Source organism: Catharus ustulatus, chromosome 15 (genome assembly GCF_009819885.2).
Source record: "Catharus ustulatus isolate bCatUst1 chromosome 15, bCatUst1.pri.v2, whole genome shotgun sequence".
Taxonomy (NCBI): Eukaryota; Metazoa; Chordata; class Aves; order Passeriformes; family Turdidae; genus Catharus; species Catharus ustulatus.
This window is the reverse complement of record NC_046235.1, coordinates 18,296,042-18,313,769: the sequence shown is the minus strand read 5'-3', so window position 1 is coordinate 18,313,769 and position 17,728 is coordinate 18,296,042. Positions and strand designations below refer to the sequence as shown.

At 51.3% G+C, this 17,728-nt stretch overlaps 2 protein-coding genes across 4 annotated transcripts; one reads left to right on the top strand and one right to left on the bottom strand.

Annotated features, from left to right (window-relative positions):
• Window positions 1-5,833: 5,833 nt before the first annotated feature.
• GNPDA1 (glucosamine-6-phosphate deaminase 1) lies at window positions 5,834-10,230 on the top strand. The gene is made up of 5 exons (XM_033072835.1): window positions 5,834-6,154; window positions 7,133-7,315; window positions 7,843-8,027; window positions 8,594-8,768; window positions 9,029-10,230. The coding sequence occupies exons 1-5, from the start codon at window positions 5,929-5,931 to the stop codon at window positions 9,124-9,126; spliced, it is 867 nt and encodes a 288-aa protein (XP_032928726.1). The 5' UTR covers window positions 5,834-5,928; the 3' UTR covers window positions 9,127-10,230.
• Window positions 10,133-16,965, bottom strand: RNF14 (ring finger protein 14). Of its 3 annotated transcripts, XM_033072832.2 has the most exons (9): window positions 16,848-16,965; window positions 16,249-16,429; window positions 15,603-15,754; window positions 14,784-15,311; window positions 13,911-14,139; window positions 13,170-13,342; window positions 12,553-12,683; window positions 11,879-11,961; window positions 10,133-11,182 (listed from the first exon to the last, which is right to left on the bottom strand). In XM_033072832.2, the coding sequence occupies exons 2-8, from the start codon at window positions 16,400-16,402 to the stop codon at window positions 11,898-11,900; spliced, it is 1,431 nt and encodes a 476-aa protein (XP_032928723.1). In that variant the 5' UTR covers window positions 16,403-16,429; window positions 16,848-16,965; the 3' UTR covers window positions 10,133-11,182; window positions 11,879-11,897. The 3 variants fall into 3 exon arrangements, with proteins under 3 accessions (XP_032928723.1, XP_032928722.1, XP_032928725.1); XM_033072831.2 differs by lacking the exon at window positions 10,133-11,182 and having other exon boundaries at window positions 11,667-11,961; XM_033072834.2 differs by lacking the exons at window positions 10,133-11,182; window positions 16,848-16,965 and having other exon boundaries at window positions 11,667-11,961; window positions 15,603-15,750; window positions 16,249-16,325.
• Window positions 16,966-17,728: the final 763 nt, after the last annotated feature.

The following is a 17,728-nucleotide window of genomic DNA, read 5'->3' as shown; positions in this document are numbered from 1 at the left end:
GGCCGCGGAGGCACAGAGGCACCGGGGATGGGATGGAGCGGAGCGGCATCGAGGGCAGGCTGTGCCTGATCCCGGCCTTGTCCCCACTCGGTGCCACCTCCAGGTGACACCTCCAGGGATGGGGATTCAAAGCTCCCTGGGCAGTTCCAATCCATGGGGAAATTCCTGCAGATGTCCACCCTGAGCTCCCCTGGCCCAGCCTGAGGCCGTTCCCTCTCCTATCCCTGTTCCCTGGGAGAAATCCCAAATCCTCCTGGCTGTCCCCTCCTGTCATGGAGTGTGCAGAGCCAGAAATTCCCTCTGAGCCTCCTTTTCTCCTTCTGAGCCCCTTCCCAGCTCCATTCCCTTCCCTGGACACGCTCCAGCCCCTCCTTGTCCTTCCCAAATGGAGGGTCCCAGAGCTGGACACAGCACTCACAGTGTGACCTCAGCAGTGCCAGCACAGGGGACAGTCCCTGCCCTGCTCCTGCTGCCACTATTGCAGAGACAGGCCAGGTGCCACTGCCCTCCTGGGCTCACCTGGGCACACCTGGGCTCACCTGAGCACACCTGGGCACACCTGGGCACACCTGGGCTCGTGTTCAGCTGCTGTCAAGCAGCACCCCCAGATCCTTCTCTGCTGGGCTGGTTTCCAAGCAGGACAGTCCCCTGGGCTGGAGGGTGACCAGAAGCAGCCCAGTGCCAGTCTGGTTGCCTGGAGACCCGGGTGCCACTGGCTGCAGGAATGCCGAGAGCCAGCAGCGTGTCCTGGCACCACCAGAGCTGCAGGAGTGACCCCACAAACCGCATGCACTGCACAAAATGTGCACTGTGGAACTCAAGTGTCATTTTCAGAGTGGCAGCTGATGTGTTAGCGAAACTTAGGGAGTGAGGAAATGGATGAAAAGCCACGCTGACACACAGTGCTGCCTCAGCAGGGACACAGCAGAGCCAGCACTGAGGAACCAGCCCTGTCTGAGCCACACTGACCAAGCCTGGGTCACACATGACCCACCCATCCCTGTCCCATGGACTGCTGCACCAAACACGAGGTGTTGGCTCAGCCCTTCCCCATCCACAGGGAGCAGATGGTGCTGTGCTCCTTCCTTCCAAAAGGAGCACGTGTAGGAAACCACGCAGTGAGAGAAGTTGGTTTGTGCTGAGCAGTGTTACATTGGCTAAAAGACTTCTCAGCTTGTGTAACGTTTGTTTTCTATATGCACAGTTCAGCTCTAGTTAGGCTTGCACAAAATTACCCACACCAATCCCTGAGGTGGATGAGATTTAAATATATCAGCTTTAGGATGAGGAAGGCTGAATCAGCCCCGCTGGGATTCCAAACTGCAGATTCAGAGAGTTGCAAGCACTGAAGCCCGAGGACATGGATTTGAGCTACACACTCAGTCATAAATACAGGCCTCAGTGCTCATTATTCTGCACCATAATCAGCCTGGATCCTTTTCTCCCTGCATTTTGCCTTTGAGGGGTAGGGAGTTCATCGGTGTCTTGGTGAGATGAATGAACATCCCATGCTGAAGGAGAGGCAGGAACCGTGAAGGATTTCAGCCATGAATAACCTCAAAGAGTGCCTCCTGAGAAATGCTGGAGACACAAGGACAAGGCAGGGTTCTTGCAACACAGGTGCCTTTGAAGGAGCTGGAACAAGAGCTGCAGGCACTGACAGACTCTGGTTTCACCTTTCCACAGGATTCACAATTTGCACTGAGAATTTCCCCGCAGTGAGGAGCTGTCCTGATGACATGCATGGATTTACTCACTGCTGAGGTGGGATTACATCCCTAAGTAAAGCTGTAGCAGCAGTGGTAATTAGCTGCACAGTGATTGACTTGGGGAACACAGAGACTAAAATAAGATTCAACCTGTGCATGTCCTCAGAGGAGATGCTGGAACGTATCCTGGAGAAATGGTGAAACCATTTGTGTCAAAGCCATTTTGGGGTCAGTGGAGGCAAATCACAGCCTAATTAGTCCATCCAGTCTGAGCATGACTGACTCCAGAGGGGTAAGGGCAATTTCTTCCAGCTGCTCTCCCTGTATTTATTTTTATTTTCTTAGGTGGGGAAGCTCAGTAGAAAGATGATGCTGTGGTTACAGCACATGACTGGTTCTGCTTTCATTTCCCAAATGGTTCGAGGCAAATCACTTCATGCCTCTGTGTTTTTTTTGTCTTTTTCTCCAGTACAAAATGTCTTTTCTCCCAAGAGACACTTGAAGCTTGAAGTCATTGATTTTAGTGACTTCCGTACGGGATGTGCTGGGAAAGTATTTGAAAGCAATTGAAAGTGTAACAGAAATGCAGTTGAGTGAGTCCTCTGAAATCTTGGAGCTGTACATGTGTTCCTTTAATTATTGTGTACAACTGAGCAATAAAGGGAACACTTTTAATCTGCACTTTGTAATAAATATTGAACGCTAAAAGCGAAATAATAAACCTCAAAAGCAGGGTGTGTAAGCAGAACATTAAAACTAGATCTTTCTTCTAACTTTTTATTACTAAATTACCCAATTAAAAACAAATCAAAATGTTCACATGACAAAAACATTTTCATCATCAATTCAGAAGTACTCCTGTGTCCCTGGAGGCAGAGACACTTCAGGTGCAAGAATTGGATTCACAGGGTTTGAATATACATAGGTGTCATTTCCCACTGTGGGATAGCATCCCAAATTAGAGTTGTATAATTAAACTGGAGAGATTTGTTAAGGATTAATTAATGCTGTCTAACAGATGCTCCTCCCCAAAACATCACTTGGCCACAAAGACTTTGTGTGCTTGGGACCATCTTGTATTTGAATCATCTTTGATCTTGTTGCCCAAAAAAGCCAAAAGGCCAAAAGGAAGTGTCTAGGGCCAGGTTGGATCAGCCTTGGAGCCACCTGGGATGGTGGAATGCTCATGGCAGGGGGTGAAACTGGATGATATTAATGTCCCTTCCCACCCAAACCATTCTCTCTGCAGCAGCCCTGCCCATGGAAGCTGCCCCACTGCCTTGGGAGCAGCAGGTTCTGCAGGTGTGGGCTCTGTGGGATTTTGGACATGCAGGCAGCTGCAATTTGGGTGTTTGCTGTAATCACAAAAATATCCTAACTAGGATTTAGGTGCTGCTGGGAGAGCTAAGATAGGAGTGGGGCTTGCAGGAAAGAGCAGCTCCCCTCCAGATCTATTATTTTCTTATAAATTGAGGTCAGAAGGTAAATGGAACATGCTGAAGCAGGAAGAGGTGACTGATGGTGGATATTAAAAAAGACTCTTTAATTACAGGATTTGGAGAGAGGATTCTTCATGGAGATAATGTTTTAATTGTTGCTATTTCAGGGAAAGAATCCCAGTGCTCCCAAGCAGTTCCCAATAGCAAAGCCCTGGTCTCTGAGCACTACTGACTCTGATCCCTTCAAGATGGGGCAAAAGAAAATGCTGTGTTGGTTAGAGCTCCCCCATTAAACTTCAACTTCTCCTGAGGAGAAGTGTTTGTTTCCTTCCATCTGCTGCTTTCGCAAGGAAGGGAAAATCAGCCTGTTCAGACACCAGGAAGTTCTTCAGCATGGGAACAGCTCGCTGTAAACGCAGGAACAAAAACGGGTAGAAATTATCATACCTAAAAATACCCTGCGTGCGAGTCACACGCACACCGCGGCCGGAGCAGCTCGGGGGAGTGCAGGGGATGGAGCGTGTGGATGTGCTGCTGTGCTGCGGGTTTTGCTTCCACCAAAACATGTTTTGGTGTCACAGGGAGCTGTGGCTCCTCCTGCATCTCTGTCCCCTGCCACTCGCAGGGAGGTGAAAGGCAGGCCCTGTGCATCAGAGCCCTCCAACACTTGGATTTCACCAAACCCATCCCCACAAAAGCTGTGTGAGCGGCTGGGGGTGCAAAGACCTCTCCAAACATCCCAGGGCAGGGGAGGTGGGAGGCAGGGGTGAGGTGACACTGTCCACAACCCACAAGTCACCCCTAGAGCTCACTGCTGAGGGAAGCCCGTGGAGTCTCCTGCCATCAATTCCTACCCGAGCAGTGCCTCCAGGATCTGCTTTTCCCAAATTTCCGCGTTTCCAGGGTAACTCTGAGCGATCCCACGAGGTTTCTTTGCTCTCTCCCTGCCGAGCCCTGCAGAGTTTTGGCTTTGCACACCAGGACCTGCAGTTCACACCAGGGGTGATGTGAGAACTCCCAGGTGTGTGAAAGTCACTCCAGGTGCCTGCAGCATCCTGGAGAAAGGACTGAGGCAGCTCCAGGGTGGGAATGATCCAGACCTCGCCATCCCCTCCATCCCAGCGGTGACAGCCCGGTGGGCCCAGCACGGAGAGAGCTCACACTGCTCATGGAAACACATGGCCATGGAATTTGTGGAGTCTCTGTGGCCTGAAACTCTTCCCGTGTGTGCCCACAGCCGGCACACCCATCCCTGCCCATCCCAACCGAGCCTCTCCAGCATGAGACAACACCGAGCACTGCTTCTCGCCAGGTCATTTAAATTATTAAAATGAGAACAAACTACGTGGGCTGGATCCCAGCAAAGCAATTTGTAGCTTATTCTTCCTCCTGACGAAATTGAAAATCGGTCTAACTTTGAAGTAAGAGCTTTGTATCCCAACAACGGACCAAGCCTGTGCAAGGAGAGGTGGGGCACGTCCTCATGAGCGCTTGAAGGCAGCTGGAGCAACAACAGGAAGGTGTTTTGGGGATACCACTGTGCCAGGAGCAGCAAGGACAGAGATTATGGTCTGTCCATCCCCCAGAATGACCCCAACACGCCCCAAAGTGAGTCCCTGCAGAACAGTTCAGGCGTGAGAACAGCTCGTTTTGGTGGGACAAGGCTTCAGGGCTGAAAAGCTGAAGGGCAGAGTCGGGTGGATCCCTGCTGTGATGGTGACACTTCAGCAGAGCCACATGGAGATACTTATGGCCTTTTTAATGCATTTGGAGGAAACAGCTTTGCCTGGACAACAGGCAGTGTGGTGACCGATTCACCCGAGCATCCGTTGCCGGTGGATCCAGCCATGCTGCTGAATTCAGTTCCAGCCACACCAGATCATTCCCGGTGGATCCAGCCCTTCATCTCAATTCCATCCACACCGGATCATTCCTGGTCCATCCAGCCATTCCCCCAGTTCAATTCCAGCCACACCAGATCATTCCCAGTGGATCCAGCTGAATTCCAGCCACACAGAATCATTCCTGGTCCATCCAGCCAATCACCCCAAGTTAAATTCCAGCCACACCGGATCATTCCCGGTGGATCCAGCTGAATTCCAGCCACACCGGATCATTCCCAGTGGATCCAGCCCTTCATCTCAATTCCACCAACACTGGATCATTCCCAGTGGATCCAGCTGAATTCCAGCCACACAGAATCATTCCTGGTCCATCCAGCCGTTCCCCAGTCCAATGCCAAATCATTCCCGCTCCACCCAGCCGTTCCCCCAGTTCAATCCTAAATAATCCCCGCTCCACCCAGCCGTTCCCCCCAGTTCAATCCCAGACCATTCCCGCTCCACCCAGCTGTTCCCCCGGTTCAATCCCAAATAATCCCCGGTCCATCCAGCCGTTCTGCCCAGTTCAATCCCACCCACACTGGATCATTCCTGGTCCATCCAGCCGTTCCCCCAGTTCAATCCCAAATCACTCCCGGTACATCCAGCCGTTCTGCCCAGTTCAATCCCAGACCATTCCCTCTCCACCCAGCCGTTCCCGCAGTCCAATCCCAAATAATCCCCGGTGGATCCAGCCGTTCTGCCCAGTTCAATCCCAAACAATCCCCGCTCCACCCAGCCATTCCCCGGTCCCAGCGCCTCCCGGGGGCCGGGCCCGGCTCTCCCCGCCCCGGGGCGGCCCCGCTGCGCTCCCGGCCCTCGGAAGTGATCCCGGGCAGGGCCGAGCCGGGAGGAAGCGCGGATTGGCACAGCGGCGATCCCGGAGGAAGCGGCCCCAGCATGAAGCTGATCATCCTGGAGAATTACAGCCAGGCCAGCGAGTGGGCGGCCAAGTACATCCGCAACCGCATCGTGCAGTTCGGGCCGGGCCCCGGGCGCTTCTTCACGCTGGGGCTGCCCACGGGCAGCACCCCCCTGGGCTGCTACCGCAAACTGGTGGAGTATTACCGCAACGGGGACCTCTCCTTCAAGTACGTGAAGACTTTCAACATGGACGAGTACGTGGGTGAGTGCTGTGCTGTCGCTTTTGTCCCTGCCCTGCAGAGCCTGGCGGTGCCCAAATCCAGCTGTGCAGGTAAGGGGATAACACTGCACAGAGTTACAGCGGCAGCTGCCATGGAAAACACTTCTGAGATCATCGGGACCAATGTGTGATCCCACACCACCGTGTGAAACACTGAGTGTTTCCTTAAACACCTCCAGGGAATTAGCAAAGGGGGACAAATCGAAAAGCTACGGAAGAAATTGGAATTTTTTGTATGGACAAAAGTGGATGTGGGTGTTGCCCAGTATTGCAGACACAGTTACAGACCCTGCTGTTACTGCACCCAGGCACTGGGCAGGCAAGGAAGAGCTTATCACTGCAGGCTCAGTTGTAGCGTTAACTTCAGCCTTTGCTCTGGGATTATAAAGGTCCCTTACAAAGACCAGTGTGTTCCCTCAGTGCCCTCTGGTATCTCCTGCTGAGACTGCCATTTCTGAAGTCGTGGTGAAACAAAAAATAGATCCAAAGGTGAAAACACACACGGGCTCGATATTTGCTAATGCTAATTTTATCCTGGTCAAGAGGGTTTTTTTCTGTGAATAATCCCAGTCAAGCACCATTAGGGAATAAGTAGTCCAGTGTGGGTTTACAGCAGTTAAGGAGGTAAATGTGCAATAATTATATAATTATTATTTCCCAGGCTTCTGCACAGTTTTTAAATAATTCTGACTAATATGAAGTGGGGAAAAGGCTGAAAAGGTACTGACAGATGAGGCACAGCACAACCTGCTTTTTGCACATCTGTTGTATGTTAATATGGGCACATGTCTTACAGGAGCTGATTTTAATTCTGCTATTTAGGGAAATAAAAACAACTCTGAGAGCTGAGGGCATGACAAAGGACAGAGAGCAGGGCTCTGCCACCACAGGGGTATGGAAGTGCTTTGTTGTGGGTGATTCTCTTCCAGCTGTCCTCAGCCCTGCCTGTTCTGTGCCCAGGTCTCCCCAGGGATCACCCAGAGAGTTACCATTCCTTCATGTGGAATAACTTCTTCAAGCACATTGACATCTCACCAGAAAACGTCCACATCCTGGATGGGAATGCCCCTGATCTCCAGGCAGAGTGTGATGCATTTGAGGAGAAAATCAAGGCAGCTGGAGGCATTGAGCTCTTTGTTGGAGGTGAGAACCTGAGAGCAGCAGCCTCCAAACCCTGTCCCAAAGCTGTGCCTGTCCTCCCCAGCTCTCATTTATTGTCAGGATTGTTCATTTTCAGTGCATTTGCAGTGAAATCCACCCCACAGTCCATGGCCCTGGGCACTGCTGTCTCCTGGCAGCTTTGTATCCTCACATGCAGTCAGTGAATTGTTCAGGGAATGTTAGCAGGAGAAATGGGAAGGGCTAGAACTGAAATATGAAGTGTTTATCAATTGTCAGTAGCAACAGGAAACTGCTGGGAGTATCTTTTCCCACACAAGCTCTTCCCATCAGTTTGCCATAAGGTTCTGCCACCTACCTTGCTCTGTTGTCCCAGCACAATCAGGGAATTGTCTGGTGGCTTCTGAGGGGGCTCTTGCTGTTGTTCTGCCAGACACAAATCTGAGCTGGAGCAGAGGAATTGCAGGGGTCTGCAGGGTTCCTGGGAGTGTCCTTCTGGGAGAGCTGCTGGCTCTGCTCCCACAGCTGACTCTGCTCTGTCCCTGTCCCAGGTATTGGCCCTGATGGCCACATCGCCTTCAACGAGCCAGGGTCCAGTCTGGTGTCCAGGACACGAGTGAAGACCTTGGCCATGGACACCATCCTGGCCAATGCCAGGTTCTTTGATGGTGACCTCTCCAAAGTGCCCACCATGGCTTTGACAGTTGGAGTAGGCACTGTCATGGACGCCAGAGAGGTGAGGAAAGAACAAGTGGCTTCCTGCAGTCCCTCTGGAGCAAAGGTTATCCTGTCATGGAGCAGCCACGTGTCCTCTGGTGCAGGCAATTCCTGCACAGAGTGCCTGCTCCCCCTGTCCTCTGGCATCCTCCAGCACCATGGAGAGGCTCTTGCTGTCTCTGCTGGCACTTGTGTTTGTGTAACCCTGCAGCAGCTGTTCCCCCAGGGAGCCAGGAAGGTTTGGGGGGTGTCTTTGGTTAGGAATCTCACCTGGGGAGGAACTGCAGAAATCAGGTTGGGCTGATGTCACTGGTCATGAAAAGTGTGTGTGACCACTCTTACTGGAATCTGTGCCTTGATCTGCACTTGTTAAATCTCAGTGTACAGGTGCCCAAAGGATCACTGCAGGGACCCAGCAGGCTGTGATTTCACTGAGAGCTGAAGCAGTCAGAGGAGCAGCAGCACAGAGCAGTGCCTATGGGGAGGGTGACAGGGGTGTCCCCATTCTCAGCTGGGCAGGGTGTGGTTGGGCTCTCCCTGACCCAGCCAGGCCCTGACTGCCCCTCTCTGTGCCTGGGGCTGCAGGTGATGATCCTGATCACAGGAGCCCACAAAGCCTTTGCTCTGTACAAAGCCATCGAGGATGGTGTGAACCACATGTGGACGGTGTCGGCCTTCCAGCAGCACCCCAACACCGTGTTCGTGTGCGACGAGGACGCCACGCTGGAGCTCAAAGTCAAAACTGTGAAATACTTCAAAGGTGAATGTTTGACTAGGCCAGGCAGCTGTTTTGTTACATTTTTAGGAGCCACAAGCCATGCTTTGCAGAGGTGTTGCTGTATGATTAACTCCCAAAGAAGTATATTCCTTAAATATACCACAGGAGTACAAATGTGATGCTTAATGCTTGGGTGGGAGCAAAGGCACAAGGACAACAGTGATGTGTAATTCCATTAGCATCCAATGAAGGAGAACTTTCCTTTATTATGTCTACTTAATTGTCTTTTGACTCTCCATCAGGTTTGATGCTGGTTCACAACAAGCTCGTGGAGCCCTTGTACAGCATGAAGGAGATGGAAGCAGAGAGGAGCCAGTCCAAGAAGCCATACAGTGATTAATGTGCTGGGGCAGTGCTGAACCAGCTGCTGCAAACAGCTGGGAGACAAGGGAATTGCTGCAGAAACTGATCTCATATTTGTTTTTAAATTAGCAGAATGAGCATATGGTTCCTTCTCTCCATTAAAGAGAGAGATGCCAAACACCTGCCTTAATTAACCAAAGGAGGATGGGATCCAGTGTTCTGTGTTCCACAAACTTCTGCCACCAACTCATTCTCTGAAGGAAATGAAGAATGAGTTGTTTGATCTATGAACTGACTGTAATCACAGACTGAAGGGTGCAGAACTGAAATGTGAGGATAAATGAAAGTACAACGTTGCAGAAACAAGTGGGTGATCACTTTGGGGTGTATTCCTTGCAATCAGGACAAGTACCTCGTGTTATTCCTTCCTCCTCTGTGGAACACTCTTACATTAGAATCCTGGAGAAGAGGATTGTCCAGCTGGAGAAGGGGAAGCTCAGAGCAGCACCCAGAGGGCAGCAAGATGGAGCCATGGGAAAGATGAGAAGGGACAGTGGGGCCTGAGTGGAGACACGATGCTCAGGCTGGAGAGGATGAAACCCCACTGTGGGAACAGCCAGGCAGTGGGACAGGAGCCCCAGGGCTGTGCAGGCTCTCTCCTCAGGAGGTTGCCAAGACCTGACTGGATAAAGCCCTGGGTGGGCCCTAATCTGAGCCTCATGTTGGACTTGAGACCCTTCAGCAGAAGAGGCTGCAGCAGCTTCCCCCCCACAGGATCCATGAGGCACCTGAAGATGTCACTGCTGTCACACACAGAGCCCTTCTTCATGTTCAGGTGTCATTTGCTATGCCTGGTGCTTTCTCTTCTCCAGAATTTTCCACTTCTCTGAGGAAGTGCCAAACCAGCCCCAAAGGAAACGCTGTTCCTGCTGGCTTCAGCCCCTCCTGAATTACAAACACTCCACACAGGTGGACAACAGCCAAGACCCCACCAACTCTGAAATGTGATTCCTGGGATTCCTATCCAATGCTCTCACAAGAGGGGCAAGAAAACTGGGCAACATTTATTTTCTTTATACAGAAATTTTGTAAATTGTTCATCTGTAATGTAACTTTCTTCACTAAATGTCTTTAATTTTTTTTAATGGTGACATTTGACTGCATCTGGTGCTCAGTCTCAGTGTGCTCATGGTACCAAAGCTGTCCTGGAGGCAGGTTGGTGGGAAGAGCTCCTGCTGCTCCCCCCTTCCTTGGCCAGTTTTTCTCAGAGGGAGAAGCAGGGCCCTGGGGGTGGGAGGGCACTTTGCATGCATGGAAATGCCATGAGCAGAACACATCCTGTGCCAGCTGCACAGGAGCTCTGGGCACACCTGTGCTGCCCCATCCATGCCAGAAGGAAGACAAACAGGGACACTGTGTTTGCCATCTTAAAGTGAATTTAGTGCATGTGAAAGGTGCAGGAAATACAACTCAAAGCACACACAACGTACACTTTTCCTACACACTGAGCTAGAGCTTCAGCTGAGGTGAGATTTGCTCCTCCTTTCACCTTTATAAATCTCTGTGCCAGTTCCAACAGTGCAGAGGGAACTGAAGCACCATTCATTCTGGCCACACAAATTTATTAACTCAGTCAGAACTGAGTGAGCTGTGAGCACCCTGAGTCCCTGAGGAGTCCCAGCTCCAGAGCTTTCCATCCAGGCCCCACTGCTCTTGGACACAGCACATGCAGCTTTAGTTTCCAAATAAACTTTTAGATTGTTCTGCAAGTGGAAAAATTTGACAAAAATCAGCGTTTGCCTCCAGTAATAACCTTCACACTCTCAAAACCACTTGCTGAGATTTCAGGAGAAACCATTTGGTTTCTGAAATAATCTGAAGTGCAAAACCAATGGAAATAAAAGATCTAGTCCAGAAGCAAAAATATCAACAATCAAATTTCTTATATGACAAGTTCATAAAAAATAAATTACTTCACCAACTGAGAACACAAGGTAATAATCAGTATCTTGAAGAATTCAAGTTCATCTCTTCCTGATACTTTTCACCCTCTCACTGGTCACATCCTCAGCTCACTGCCTTGGCACTCAGCCCTGCCAAAACAAGGACAGGCAACGTGAGGGAATCCCACAGCAACACTGAAATCCCACAGAAACCCCTGCAAGTGGCTGCTGGTCATTTCTGCCCAAGCTCTCAGGGATGCAAAGGCTCAGGCACAGCAGCCAGCAAGAAGGGCTGGGGATAATCAGCTTTAATGTCATTAGAAAGTACCAGTGACAGAGACAGGAGCTGCTTTTCAGAGAAGCACACCAAGAAATTTAATAACAGCAACAAACTTTGTTGCTGAGTACAGAAGAAATTTTCTGTATTGTGTCAGAAAACTCCCCCAGTCCAGCAGCTGCAGAGAGAGCACTACAGCTCCACCAAACCACCCCAAACCCACAATATTCATGATCCAAGAGTCTCCAAGAGTCATTCTCCCTAAAGGAAACCCCCAAAACACTTCCAGGATCTGAGGCTTCAGCACTGTCTGCTGGCTTTTAAAAAAGATGCACCTCTTGGTGTGTATTTTTCCAATGGTTTTCCAATTTCTGACTTGTTTAATAATGTTTATTTGGGCATTCCATGATGATCTGATCCCAGGATGGGGAAAAGTCTCCTTTGGTTTTGGCAACAGGCTCTGAGGTGTGTGTCCTGCTCTGCAGGGCAGTTACCACTCTTCTGTCACACAATGGAAGTGAAAAGCAAACAAAGCACACACAAAAATCATCTGTCTCTGGATTTTTCACCTTTTGGTGCTGGAGGAAGCTACTGATCATCATCTTCCACTTCCCAGAACTCCCCATCGTCGATGTGCATGGCTTGAAACAATCTGCAAGACAGAAAACCACTGACATCAGGGCATAAAAAAAGTCAAGTATGTTAAAAAAAGTATCATCCTAAATGCAAACAGTACAGCAAGTTCCCCTGGTCTTTTCAGTGTCACAATCCACCATCTGTGCCCTGTGGAAAGGGCAGGAGAGGCTGCCATTGTCACCCTCCTGTGGCCTGCCTGTCACAGTGTGTCCCTGTCCCACAGCAGCACCTCTGTCCCTCGGCTCTTCTCCAAGGGCATGTGAGGCAAATCTTAAAGCAGCTCTTCCCCAAATCCTTGGGCTGCTCCTGAACAGTGGCAGGGAAGCCCCTGCAGGCTGTGGCAGCACAGAAAGGGTGAGGTCATGAACTGACTGAAAAAATCAAGAATAGGCTCAGAAGACTCCTCCAGAATTTTAAAACCAAAGTTTTCAAAAAGCAAAACCACATCCTACATCACTCCTGATTTTTACTGTTAGTGCAAATATTTGAGAGGAGAAACTGGGTCTTAAAGTGGAGCTACAAATTTCAGGTAAGAATGTGGCAGAGGCTGTAAGGAGAAGTAGAAAAGAGGAGCTGCAGCAGTGGAGGAGGCCCCTGAAGCACTGACCTGTTGAAGCAGGGGGAGGAGGGGTCGTTGAAGTGCCGGTAGGGGTTGGCCCGGGACAGGGAGCCCATGCAGAGCCAGCAGAAATACTGCATGCACCCTGTGCACGTCATCTTGTTACAGCCATCCAGTTTCTGGGGGGAAAACCAAAAATGGTCACAACAGAACCCTACTGGGACAGGTTTCAGTCCATCTCTGCCCTCAGGACCACGGCAGTCAGTGAACACATCCCCCCATCCACCACACACTGGGAGCTGCAATCCCAGCACTGGAAATTGGTTATAATACTAAAAATACTGGGAATTAGTATTTTTCTGAAGCTGGATTGATTTCCTGGCTCTAGTGTGAACCAGAGGTAGCCTGGAACACTTGGAGAACAAAAGGATTCACACAGACCCAGAGTGAACCAGGATCTGCCTGACCCCCAGGCACTGTTTGTACTCCAGTCCCTGGGATCCACAACATCACCTCCCCTCCTTTTCCATGTCACACAGAAATGCAAAGTTCTCTTACTATTTCCTAGAGATTTCCTCTCCCTAGAGCCTCCAACACACCCAGAACTTCCTCCCTGTGAGTTATTTTGTGCTCCTTGGATCCCCAGCCTTTCCCTCCTCACTCACCTCGATGTGGGTCCCACAGCAAGGACAAGACTTGGAGTTCTTTTCCAGCCATTCCTTACTCTCCATCTCCTCCAGGGCTTTCTGAATCACTCTCTTGCCATAGCGTTGTTCCAAAAATTTTTTATTTGTCTCATCTGCTTCTAAATATTCATTCCTCAAATCCATTAATTTCTCTAGGGGGGCAAAATCAAACCAAATCAGTAAGATATTAAATACAGAAGTCCAGCTAATTGTAGCATAGATTCTCAAAGAACAATAATGTCATAAATTAAAAAACAAGAAAACTATTAAAATACGTAAGATGGTAATAATTAAAACCACTCTGTCCCAAAATTCAGCAGTTTTACACTGCTTTATTATAAAAGAGGTCTCTTGATGAAATTAGAACAATGCACAATAAACTAAAAATGGATTTTTCTTTTCCTGACTATATATTTAATGAAATTCTGTCACAGGATTTTGAGACCAGAATGGAGAGAGAAACCTCCACCTGATTCCAGTGTTAACTGATAATATAAAGCTGTGAAAATATAAAGTGCACTTGACAATCAGCAGTTTAGGGAGCTCCTGAGCAGAGAAGTCTCACCAAAGCAATATTTAATAGTCAGCAACAGCCCTGCTCCAAATGAATGCCCCTTTCAGAAAGCTCAGGGTGAGGAGTTTCCCTGCTCAGCTCCGGACTTTCCCAGCCAAGCTGAGGTGTGTGGGTGTGCCTGTGGAGCCCAGGGGGAGGGGACTCACCTGCAGTGACCTTGCAGGGGGACACCCCGTGGTAGGTCATCCTGCAGAGGGTGCAGAAGGCGTAGTTGCAGCAGGAGCAGATGCCCATGGTGCAGCCGGGCTCCTGCATCACGGGGGTCTGGCAGCCAGGCCGGGGGCAATAAACCACGTCAGCCATCAGGTCCAGGCTGGACTGCAGCAGCAGGCGGTCATAGCGGGCAAACAGCTCCTCCCCAACCAGCTCCTTCACCTGCCAACACAGCCAGCTCAGAAAATCCTTCACCACATCCACTGAGGCCCTGGCACAGCCCAGAGCTGCCCCTGGATCCCTGGCAGTGCCCAAGGCCAGGCTGGATGGGCTTGGAACAGCCTGGGACAGGGGGAGGTATTCCTGCCATGGCATGACTTTTAAGGTCCCTTCCAACCCAAAGCAGTCTGGGATTCTCTGATTCCTTGCATGTACAATTCTGAACCTGCTGCAGCAACAAACAGCAAGGCAGTGAAAAGGCACCAACAGCTGGGATGAATCCACCATAGATTCTCCAACAGGTCACAGGGGTCAAGGATCTGCTCCAGGAAACAAGGGACAGGACACACAGCCTCAGTCTGTGCCAGGGCAAGCTCAGGGTGGACACCAGGAGGAATTTCCTCATGGAAAGGGTGGTCAGGCCTTGGCAGGGGCTGCCCAGGGAGATTTGGATCCCCATCCCTGGAGGTGCCCAAGGATGTGGCACTACATGACATGGTGGGATTGGATCAAAGGCTGAACTTGGTGATCCTGGAGGTCTTTTCCCACCTAAATGACTCTGTGATTGCCAATGTCCACCATGCAGAGCCACAGCCTGGCCCTGAACTCGGGTTCCAGACTCCCCAGCCCCTGTGCAGGGGAATTACCTGGCCTGGAGTGGCGACAGAAGAACACTTGGGCTCGGGGCAGTTGAGGCAGTGCACCTGTCCATCCCTGATCTGGATTTCAAAGTAGTCCTTCAGGCAGGCCTTGCAGTACACGTGGCTGCACTCGGTGAAGTGCATGCACTCACTGCCCAGCTTCTCACAGAAGCAGATAGTGCACGAGTACATCTTGCTGTTAAAGCACTTCCTCCTCTGGGCCTGGTCGAAGTCCAAGATCTCCCTGATCAGACTGGATAAGGACTCCACATCCTGCACAGCCCTGGCATCCATCATTTCCTCCTCAGCTGTGGCAGAGCCTGTGGCACCCCCACAGTCCTTCCCAGCCTCGAGGGGCCCCCCAGGTGTCCAGCTCTGCCCCTTCCCCTGAGGGCACATTTTCAGCTCATATGGTGATGAAATATTCAGGTAATTCAATGTTTCCTCCTTCAGGAACTGCATCCATGCAAACAGGACCACACAGCCTCGGTTCTCTTCCCACACGTTGTCCAAGTGCTTGCAAAGAGCACTGAGCTGGGAAAAAACAAAGATTCCAGGTTTCAGTAAGTTTGAATAATTCCTTACTGGGCTCCTCCCCTCACACAGACCTTAGTGCAAACTTTGATTTCTGACTCAGCAGTTTTTATCCATAAAATACACATAAAACAGTTCTCACAGATGCAAGTTTTCCTTCCTCAGAACAGTAATCAAATGAAAACCAGCAAGAGACAAAAGAAGAGCAACACTGTCATTGGTTTTTAACTTTGCTTAACTGTGAATTATTAATTTACTCAGCAGCCAAAATGTAAAAAGTGCTCTGCAAACCTGGGCCTGGGAGAGCCATTTCCCACTGAGGGTGAACACAGGCGGGGAGGTCGATGGGTAGTCGGGTGGGAGCTCGAAGTTCAGCACCAGGGGAGGCAGGAAGCACACGGAATACTCGAACCCACTGCCCTGGAGGTTCTCTGTGGAGCTGCCTGAGCCAGGGCCCACGAGGCAGTGGGAGAAATAACAGGAAAATTAAAACTAGCCAGCTGTTGCTGTTTCTGACAGCACCCAATGTCTGTTAATTTGATGTATTTCTGTGGTTAAAACTATTTGTTCCAGCCTAAATAACAAAACTCTGAGTGCAGTGAAATGTCACAGGGTTGGAGATCTGTGATTAAAGCAGTTAAACAGCAGCACTATGAAATGTCAGATCCTGCACAAACCAGGAGCCTGGAAACCCATACCCTCGAGGGAATAAAAACCCAATAAATGAACTTAATTATTCTGAAGAAGTGCTATTACTCATCTGTGATTTTAAAGTTTACTGAAGATGTTCTGTGCATGAGGATTAAGCAGCCCCAAACAAGCACAGCACAGGGTGAGCCACAGCTTTGTCCAGCCACTGTTCGCTCAGGTCACTCCCCAACAACCACCTGAGCTCGGTAAAGCCTCCCCTGGGATAACACAAAACATCTCAACTCACCCCTCACAAAAATTTTGAAGTCCTGAGGCAGCTCCAGACAAATTCTTGTTTCTCCTCCTTGGGCAGACTCTGCTCTCTTAAACTCATCCTCATCGTAGATGCTGGCCAGAGCCAGCAGCTCGTCCTCCTGAGCCTCCTTGTCCTCTGAAGACATTTAATTTTCTCTAGAGTTACCACCACTCTGCAACATCAACCAAGTTAATGCATCACATTCCAGTTATCAATTCAGGCATCTATTTTGTAGCATAGTAAGCTTTAGAAAAACCCAGGTAAACAAACAAGCTAAAAAAACCCCAAACCAACAGAATATTGAAAAGTCAGAAAGTAAACTGTTAGTAAGTAAAGACAGCTGTAAGGGGGGAAATAATGAAATATGGAGACAGCACAGGTGACACAGGGACATTTCACTGATGTTTGGAAGAAAACAGACCCCCCAAAAACCACATGAGAAATGAATTAGTAACAGTAGCTCTTGTCCCGTGCTTTAACGCAAACAAGGAAACAGACTGAAAATATCAGAACAAGGTGCCAGTCCGGCACGGGCACTCGTGGAGCATCTCGGCTCTCTCAGGGGACATGAAGGCAGGTCCGTGAGTCACCTTTGGGGTCAGAGCCGCGCAGAGGCCACCGAGGGTCCAGGCTCTGGAGATTCCCCGACCATCGCTCCGGGCCCGGCTCTTCCCTCCCGGACACGGCGCTGGCCCCGGCCTGGGGCTGCTGCGGACAAACAACAACAACACCAGGGCTCGGGTTAAAGTCCCCTGGGGTTAAAGTGCCCCGCAGCTCGCTCAGGCCGTGGGGCTCATTTCCAGCCGCAGGAGCTGCGGGCCGGGCTGGGCTGGGCTGGGCTGGGGCACGGCGGGCCAGGCCCGACCCTGCGGTGACGGGTCCGGAACCGCCGCGGGGCTCCAGGCCCGGCTCCACCGTGCCGAGGGCGGCTCCGGCCGCTGCCACCGCTGGGCCCAAGCAGAGAGCCCGGAGCGGCCCGGCTCGAACAGAGACCCCAGAGCGGCCCGGCCCGAAAAGAGAGCCCGGCCCGAGCACAGAGCCCAGACCGGCCCGGCGGTCCCCGGCAGAAAGCCCAGCCCGGCCCGGCCCCACCCGCTCCTCACCGAGGCAGCCGCGGCCGCGCCGAGCGGGCCGGGGACACTGAAGCGGACCGGGGACACTGAGGGGGATCCGGCCCTGCCCCTCCCGGAGCGGCGGCGGGGAAGGACGGGAAGGAAAGGGAAGGCACGGGAAGGGACGGGAAGCGCCGGCGGGAGGAGGAGGAGGAGGAGGCGGCGGCCCGGCCCCGCAGCTCCCCCGGCGGCCGGGAGGGCCCGGCCAGCCCAGCCCGGGGTGCTCGGAGCGCGCTGCGGGCGGTGCCCGGGCACTGAACGGGCCCCTCGGGGAGCGCGGCCGTGCCTGTGCAGGGCCGGGAGTTGGACTCACCGAGCTCTGGGGGTCCCTTCTAAAGAATGGTTGTGATTCATTCCAG

Bases quoted from the DNA above. Each gene is read 5' to 3' on its own strand.
- GNPDA1 (XM_033072835.1), top strand. From the start codon at position 5,929: ATGAAGCTGATCATCCTGGAGAATTACAGCCAGGCCAGCGAGTGGGCG. The intron at 7,316-7,842 runs GTGAGAACCTGA...TCCCTGTCCCAG, and splicing joins CATTGAGCTCTTTGTTGGAG to GTATTGGCCCTGATGGCCAC. The intron at 8,028-8,593 runs GTGAGGAAAGAA...CTGGGGCTGCAG, and splicing joins CTGTCATGGACGCCAGAGAG to GTGATGATCCTGATCACAGG.
- RNF14 (XM_033072832.2), bottom strand. From the start codon at position 16,402: ATGTCTTCAGAGGACAAGGAGGCTCAGGAGGACGAGCTGCTGGCTCTG. The intron at 15,312-15,602 runs GTTTGCAGAGCA...GTTTTTTCCCAG, and splicing joins AATGGCTCTCCCAGGCCCAG to CTCAGTGCTCTTTGCAAGCA. The intron at 11,962-12,552 runs GTCAGTGCTTCA...TCTGTCTTGCAG, and splicing joins TCCTCCCCCTGCTTCAACAG to ATTGTTTCAAGCCATGCACA.